Raw genomic sequence first — 8,768 nt, forward strand, 5'->3', positions numbered from 1 at the left:
CGGAGAGCTGCAAGAGTGATCACAGCCATGACTTAAGCTCTAGTAAAAAAAAAATCAGCCTTGTTGCTTTGTAGTGACGCTCTTGTTTTAACCACAATTTTAGAAAATCGGTAATACCATACAGATGTGCAGATTTCATACGTTTGAGAGGGAAGCTTAAGTTGTCCGTGGGTAATTCATATCCCCGTTGCCAAGGACAACATTAGTTACCTTTTGGATTATTAATTTCTGCGCGATGTTCCCGTGGAAAGCTGCAATCTATCACCAGCGCTGTGGGGACTCGTCTTAGGCTTTTCTCTCCCCCACCACCACCACCACCTCCACCACCTCCATCTCTTACTTTTGTGCAGTATTGCCACACTGTGCTGTCATTACCAGGAAATGGAGATATTTTAAGGCTCAGCTCTCGCTCTCTCTCTCTCTCTCTTTTATTTGGATTTCGTCCTCATCTCTTGTTCTGAGGAGATGCTGACAAATCGAATTCTCGGTGCCAAATTTCTGAGTAAAACCCCCTCCCGTCATTGTTTAAGGCCAACAAAAGAGTGGTTCATTTAGACTCAATTTATTATGATTTCTTCTTTGTGTCAACAAATAGTAACACTGGCTTGGCAAATTGCTTCAGCAGGAAAGACAAAACCAAACCTTGGCTCGGTCTGCCTGTGAGTGTGTGTCATGTAAAAAAAAAAAGTGAGTGGAAATTGTTGGGCTTTTTTTTTTTTTGACAGATTTAAACAAGCAAACATGTGATCCTATTTGAAACAGCGCCTCCAGATAGAGATGATATGCTCGAACAAATGACACATAAAACTGACATTCTGGACTCATTCTTATGATTTAGATAAAAAACAGTACGTTAGCACCTACATTTATCAAACCTTCCAATCCGTTAAATGAGAATCAGGGGTTCCAGATTAGGGTTTAGTGACCAGAAACTCTTCAGGGAGTGATCTTATTTATCTTATTCAAATCTATCGTTGTCATGCCTAAGACTCAAACAGCTGAGACCTTCAGGGAAAAGGTTGTGGATGCCTCTGACTCTGGCGAGAGAATTAAAAAGACCTTTATTGGAAATCAATCATTCCGCTGTGAGGAAAATCATCTGCAAGCGGTGTAGATTTCAAACGACTCGCAGTTTGGCCGCCCGAGAACTTCAAAATTTCACCACCAGGTAACTCTTGGTGTCAGAGTGCTGCGTCTACAATCAGAGAGCACAAATTTGAACCGGCGTGGGAGGCGTGCCAGGAAAAAAAAAAAAAAAAGAGGCTCTGCTGTCCAAAAAGAACATTAAGAGCCAAACTACAGTTTGCCAACGAACATACAGGCAAAGAGCAGGCCCTGTTTGGAATAATGTGTTCTGGAGAGACGGATCAAAGGCAGAGCCGCGGCAACAGCAGACGTGTTCGGTGCAGAACGAAGAACAGCTTTTCAGGAGAAGAACCTCGTCTGGTGGTGCGAGGTCGCTGCTCGGTTCAAGAGTGAATTCTGTGTCGTATCAAAGAGGAAGATGATGTGAGGCCATCTGCCTCAAAGCTGAAGCTGAACCAGACGTGGACGTTTCAACAGGATGATGATCCTGAGCAGACAGCAGAAGAAAGAAGAAACGGAGGGTTGTGGAAACTCATGTAAAGACGGCAAAACATGCAGGACAACCCTCAAACATCTTGCAAGTGAAGGAATGTTGCAGGAAGATTGGTGCAAAGTTACTAGAAAGTCGATGCCACACACACTGGTGGACCATCATGCAAAACACCTACGAGAAGTTCTTTCTGCTACAGGGGTCAGCGCTGACGTCTGATGCCAAGGGTGTAGCTGCTTTTTCCACAGAAGAACATTGCAGCCGTTGATATTGTTGATGTGCGAATGATTAAAAAAAATGTTCCTTTTGATTTAATTCTGGTACATCACCCTTGTCTCCAGCCACTTTTCCTGTTCAAGAAAAAGTCAACGATTTCCATAAGATCTTCTTATTTTTTCACAGTACAAGTTGGTTCTCAGTTTCACCTTCAAAGTGTTTTTTGGCGATTAAGCCTTCGTGTTAGAAGTTAGTTTAGGAATCTAGTTGTGATTGTTCAGAAGTCAGAAGCCGGGTGGTCGACAAGGATCCTCACAAAATAAACGTGTCTGTATGCGAAAGAGAGGAAACGTTTTCATCTTACAAAGGAAATCCCGCAATAATTACGGGTTATGACACGAGTAACAAATTTGAAGGGCTTTTTTAAAGCTATTTTTTGGCCTTTTTTTGATAGTGCAGTGAGAGAGAGAGGAAATTGGGGGAGATGAATGGGGGAGTGACCTGTGGAAAAGGGCCATGAGCGGGATTCGAACTCATGACCTCCACATTGGGGACTGTAGCCCCTATACATGGGACGCCAGCTCAACCAGGTGAGCTGTGGTGACGCCCGAAGGATTTTATTTTTGTGCAGCTTGATTGAAAGTCCACAAAAGACACAAGTAGGATTCCTGCATCCAACTTCAACCACAGATAAAATCACAAACGGATGAAACGGGCTCAGCGAGGTCACCGAAACGAGAGTCCGGTTCCTGTAAATTGAGTTTTGTTTCAAAGAAGACATTGAACATTTAATTATCTCACGTGGATGACCGCTGATGGCAGCTTCATTTAACGTGTCGTTGGTTTAGTTTATGAGAGTATTACATCACACTCAGACTGCAGCTAGCCTTTTTTTCCATATCATCTGCCCATCATTGTCTTAATTATGGATTATTCAAATTGTGAGTCAAATGTCAGGAAAATATAAATCACACATTTCCATAGCTGAGGGCGATTTTCACAGCTTTTTTTTCAGACTGTAAATGAGTCTAAGATTCAGATGTATTTTAATTGTACATTTTAAAAATATATATTTATCCCAACTTTCGGAACAGAGGCTCTTGTTGGAAGGAAACCAGCGAAACTAATTCAAGCCGGCATGTTCTGCATGTATAGTGTGCAGCTCTGTGCTTCCAGCATAACCTCGCAAACTGTTGGACTCACTTCTTCCCAGCATGCACTCTTGGCTTCCAATCCAGCACCACCCCGACTAATTTCCACTGAATGATTTGTAGTTTTTCTTCAAGTATAGATGCGGTCGTGCATTCTGAGCAACAATAGGAGCCAGCAAGCCTCCTCTGTGCTTACGGTGGCAGCAGAGCCTCCTCGATGCGCCGCTCTACACAAATCTGAGGCAACCACAGATGTCACTGCGAGGGATAATCGAGTCATTTTTTTCAGGTGAGCGTGTTCTGTCTAACTTCCCTAAACATGTATTAACCTCCCGTGCCTCCCACTCACGCACTCACTCAGAAATAGACCTGTCATGTCGCCACCATCCCCTTATCGTCGAACTGCTAACAAGCCTATTTTCCTGTGACTGACGTTGATGTGATCCCCAAAGCCCCGGGCTTGGCACCAGATCGCTCCTAAGCCAAATTAAGCCTCTGTCATGCCCACCCCCACCTTCAGTCTAGCGCTCCCCCTTGCCATAGGAACCCTAAATCTTTAATGACGACGGAGAGCTCTGCGTGCTCCCACGGTACAAAAGCGATGACATCTGTCTCTGTAAGTGCTGCACTCCAGAGCAACCCCATTTGTTCTATCTCTGCTTCTTGAAAAGAAATCAAATATAAAAGTTGAGGGAGGGCGGAGGCAGCTAAAAGACGAAGGAGGAGGTGGAGCAGAGGTTGAAACAAAGATCCTTTTCTTTGTGAGGTTTACTCCGTGCCCAGTGGTCCCTAAATGTTCAAAGAAGGTGTTAAAAGAGTCTCAGCTCCACTCCGTGCTCTGGTGCTTTGGCTCCAGCCCACCTGCTCACAACTACTTCCAAGTCAACCGGGACCCCCCACCGCTGAGCCGAGCTGCAGAAGAGCCAAAGTCTCCGAGAGCGCCACTGACAGACTATGAACCGCTTGACCTTTCAGTCATCGCAGCTCCCCCGCCGAATATAAGTGAAATCCTTTCTTATGAGATTTTATAAGAAACATATTACGGTAATTGGTTCCAAACCGCAAGCATTAATTTAGTTATTCTGCTTCAATGAGCCGAAACAAACCTACAGAAGACATACAGTCGCATATCTGACCCGCTGACATGCACCCAAACTGCAGACGTTTATGTTCTCTGCAGGCGGATTGAGACTTTTACCATCTGCTGCCTGCATCCTTCGGCCTCTTCGACACATCTGCGTCCATCTTATTGTTCTGTCATCGACGGTTGCAGCTAACAGTCCCTTACTCACAATGGATCAATCCATTTATTATTAACTCAACCGCATTAAACAAAAGTAGCTCTGACCAACCAGAAAATGTGTTAATGTTGTTACTGAAAATTGTTTAGACAGTTTTCATGTGGAAATAAAGAAGAAGTGAACGTGTGCATGATTTAGTTTTAGCTGTTGATTCTTAAAGACAAACCAAACTGCTGAACAATGTGACGCTGATCCAGAACCTGCAGGCCTGATGGACACAGTGTCTCAGAACAAGGACTCTTTAGACGTTTTAAAGTCGTACATGAACCAATTATCTAGTGGCTTTAACAACTATATTTAAAAAGCATATGTTAAGTCGCCGTTCCAGGTATTTAATCAACTGAAAAAAAAATCGTATTATTCTGTGTAGGAGTTGTCGTCCTCTTATCAGTCTTGTCTGCACATATGAGTGACTGAAAAAAATTATTTAGCCTCCAGTGATTTGCTGAAAACTGAAAAATTAACTGTGCCACCCCGACGCGAGCGATGGTCTCAGCCTGGCCACCTCGATAAAAACTGTCTGGCTGTGCCACCTCCAACTGTTCGCTCTTAATGAATACATTTCCAATTAGCAGTTATGTAAAACTATTAGAAAATGACTAAATGTTCTCTTTGTAGACGCTGGCAATAGAGAAGGTTTGGCAAGGGGGAGTTTTTTGTTGCTAAAAACAACAATAAAAATGTATTAATGACCAATATTTTTGTAAGAAAAAAAAAAGTTTTAGCAATGAAATACTGGGAGAGCTTTTTTTTTTTTTAAACTCAAAGCATTTTAACAACTTATTTGTTTAATTATTATTACTCTTTGATTTTATGCTAATTTTTTCTTGTATTTTGCCTCCTTTAAGTCACTTTGAGTTTCATTTGAGGGTTGAAAAACGGATTACAAATAAACTACTGCGCAATAACTTTGGTCATTTCGATTTTATTTTATTTTTTTTATCTATTAATTTTTTTTGAAAGAGGGACAAATACAAGTGTCCTAACTACTGACAGGAACATATCCGCAGCACCTTCCCTAAAATTTACGCCGCTGTTAGAAACACTCCGTCGATCAGGCACCGCCGCGGACACCTATGACTTCACTCCGGGTCCTACTTCCTCCACTGAACAAAGATGGCGGCGTCCATGTTGTGCAGGAGGACAGCGGCGTTATGTCGGACTTTAAGTGGAATTTCGTCCTCCAAAGCTGTACTTTCCGGCAACTCTCCGTGTGTGTTCCTCCTGCAGGCAGCTTCCTACAACCCCAAACCGCTGAAGCTGAACCTGCGGGCTCCGTACATCCCGGACAAGGACGACGAGAAGACGCCGGAGTGGCAGAAGACGGCCCGGTACGACAGAAAGCTGTTCGGCCGCTACGGCGCAGCGTCGGGCATCGACCCTGCCTCTCTGTGGCCCAGTCATGAGGCGCTGGACAAGTTAATAGCGGATGAAAAAGAGTGGCATCCCCCGTTGGAGGTGCGGGTTCGGAACGTGGAAGCCAAGCAGAAGGCGGCGGAAGCGAAACGGCTGGCGAGGTACGTGGGTGCTTCCATTATCGGACAGCTAATTCAACAACAACCTGTCAGCTCAAGTCTGCTCCGCGTCGCTCACAGACTTGTTTGTAGCTGTACTCTTACGCTTATTAGTGTACTGTAGCTCCAATTTGTGCCGCTCAAACCCTTTAAATGGACAGATAATTACACGTTTTCCCCACTAATAAATACCAGAAGGTCATTTAACAACACTGGCTTCCTACGAGCTAAAACAACTTGAGAGTATTTTACAAATTGTATTTCCATCAAGTAGGATTTATGGCTGGTACAATGCAGCCTTACAATTAGATTAATGTTGGAATAAACTTCTTATATCTGGCAGCCGTGACTCCTCTGGTGGTTTTTATAAAAGTGGAAAAAGAAAGAAGATCTGATGAATTATTCCAATTAGAGAAGAAAACACTCTAATTCAAAATGAATGGGAGAATAATGCTGGATTCCTGTAAAGACTTCAGCTGTCGTCCATCACCCCCTTTTTGACATGTCGCTTCACGTCCACCTTCCCTTTTCTGGGAGTGACAAATGAACTCTTGTCTTATTCAAACCTCTGACATAAAACCTCTGCTGTTGTCTTTGCTATCGAAGCATTCGTGCCAAGCTCTAAAGTGCTCTATAAGGCCTGCAGAAAAACACTTGCTAATGCTTTCGAGCCTGGAAAGGGATCTAAAAATGATCCTAAATTATTCCACTGTGTGCAAAATCATCTACTAAAGCCGTGTTTCTAACAACCGCCCAAGAGAAGAGCAATTGATGCTTTAAAAAAAAAGGATCTGTAGGTAATTCTGCAGCTGCGGGTGTCAGAGTGCTCCATTTACAATCAGAAAGGGATTGTACAAATTTGACCTGCACGGCTGCCAGGAAAAGGCCGCCGCTGTCCAAAAAGAACATTAGAGCAAAACTGCAGTTTGCCAACGAACATACAGGCAAAGAGCAGGCCTTTAGGAATAATGTGTTCTGGAGAGACGGATCAAAGGCTTGTTTTGATACGGTAACTGTAGAAGGGAGAAAAGCCTTCATAGGACGGAGCGCGGCGGTGGAAACGTTCTGGTCCGGGGTTGCTTTGCTGCCTCGTTGCAGTCGTTATCTTAAAACACTACTTGTAAAATATTACGACCCTTTCAGATATACCTCCCCCCTGTGGCACGGTAGGTTTTTATTAAACTCGTCTTTTAGGGAGAAACGTGTTCTGAAATATTCTGTTTGTGTGGTCGTTTTTATCCGTCTCCAACTGGTTTTGTTGTCGTTTCCAGGCTTGTGATGCCTGTCCCTGTACAGTCTACAGTGTGAATATGAAGCTTTATTTATTCAGGAACTCTAATTGAGATCAAGATGTTTTACAAATAAGATCTGAGAACTAATTACATTTAGAAAACAGCCACAAACATTAGAAATATAAGTTAGTAAAGCATTAAAGTCAACAGCAAGGTGGTTGTGCTGATGCTTAACATAAAGAATTAAAATCTGTCATCACTTGGGTCATTCATAAGAATGTTTTCTGACTACATTTGGACCAAACTGTACATTTTTAACATGTTGGAAGAGTCGCAGTCGAGTTACTAGCATCTAACAGATTAAATCAACCAGGGCTCGTCCGAACAGCAATGTCTGTTCTCCGGATATTTGACCCAATTAATGACCAATATCCTGAATATTTGGGGTAACCACGCATCAAAATTAATATCCTGATTCCAGCACAGCAAACAAATAGTCGGCTGTTCGGGTCCAGCCCTAAAATCAACAATGACATGATTCTGGAAAGACAAACGTCACAAAACGGTCACTGCATTTGTTTGTTCTTGTCAAACTTTTAACTATTAACTTCATCACCAGCTATTTAAACATTTGATTAGTCCGGAAAAAATAGTCTAAATTCTTTGATTGCAGCTTTTTTAAAATGTGAATATTTCTGCTTTCTTTGCTCCTCTGATGACAGTAAACTGATTCGCTTTGAGTCATGGAGAAAATAAGATATTTAAGGATGTGATCTTGCGACATTTTAGACCAAACAACTAATTAGGTCATCAAGAAATTAACCGACAAATTAGTCTACAGTGAAAATAATCATTCACTGCAGTTTAGTTTCAGTACAAATACTGAAATGAAGCTTTAGACATTATATGTACTGCTGTTATCATTTACCAGAAAGAGATTTTAAATGTTAAATATTCTGCTGGATGACACAGGCAGCAGTTTTAATCTAAATTATTCTTATTTAAATCAGGACCCAGTTTACAAGCACATTTAACTCTGCGTCATTCCAAACCAGCTCCACAGTCCTGCTAACATGCTGATGTTTAGCAGACGCTGCTGACTCTGGTCACCGTCTGAGTTCAGAGCTTAACATCTGCTATACTCATTTGTTTTTTTTTCTACTCTTTCCATCGCAGGGAAAAACTCATCGCAGCAAACATGGCCAAAATGCCGAAGATGATCGCTGACTGGCGCAGAGAAAAGCGTGAAGCCAAACAGAAGGTACAGGAGGAGAAGGCTCGCCGTGCAAAGTTGTTGGCGGAGGCCAAACACCGTTTTGGCTTCGCAGTGGACCCCCGCAGTCACAAGTTCTTGGAAATGGTCGCTGAGATAGAAAAAGAAGAGAAGAAGAAGAAGAAACTATTGAAACGCAGACTGAGAGACGAGCAGGTGGCGGCCTTCACTACACCTCCCGCCGCCTCCTCCTCAGTCTCGGAATGACTCACGTTAGACGTAAATAACTGCTGGACCTCCGTCTGACTTTAACCGGATGGAGGTGTGCTGTTCAACTCACATGGACCTGAAAACCAGTTTAGTTTTGTGTTACCCGACACCTTTTGTAATGATCTGGATTTGAGAAAGCAGCAGTTTGTCTTCAATGGAAAGAAATCAACTTTTATTTACTTTTCTCACCGTATCTGTTCATGTTTCAGGATCTGATCATATATATAAAGCTGTCACTGTAATAAATGGAACATCTGTACAGACTACAGTTTGTCTAAAATGCTTTTAAAGGAAG

At 42.7% G+C, this 8,768-nt stretch overlaps 1 protein-coding gene across 1 annotated transcript; it reads left to right on the top strand.

Annotated features, from left to right (window-relative positions):
• Nucleotides 1–5,333: 5,333 nt before the first annotated feature.
• On the top strand, nt 5,334–8,737 carry gadd45gip1 (growth arrest and DNA-damage-inducible, gamma interacting protein 1). Its single transcript, XM_008299188.1, has 2 exons — nt 5,334–5,761; nt 8,167–8,737. Exons 1-2 carry the CDS (start codon nt 5,361–5,363, stop codon nt 8,468–8,470), a joined length of 705 nt encoding a protein of 234 aa, XP_008297410.1. The 5' UTR covers nt 5,334–5,360; the 3' UTR covers nt 8,471–8,737.
• The last annotated feature ends 31 nt before the right edge of the window (nt 8,738–8,768 follow it).

Source organism: Stegastes partitus, unplaced genomic scaffold (assembly GCF_000690725.1).
Source record: "Stegastes partitus isolate 25-593 unplaced genomic scaffold, Stegastes_partitus-1.0.2 Scaffold1390, whole genome shotgun sequence".
Classification (NCBI taxonomy): domain Eukaryota; kingdom Metazoa; phylum Chordata; class Actinopteri; family Pomacentridae; genus Stegastes; species Stegastes partitus.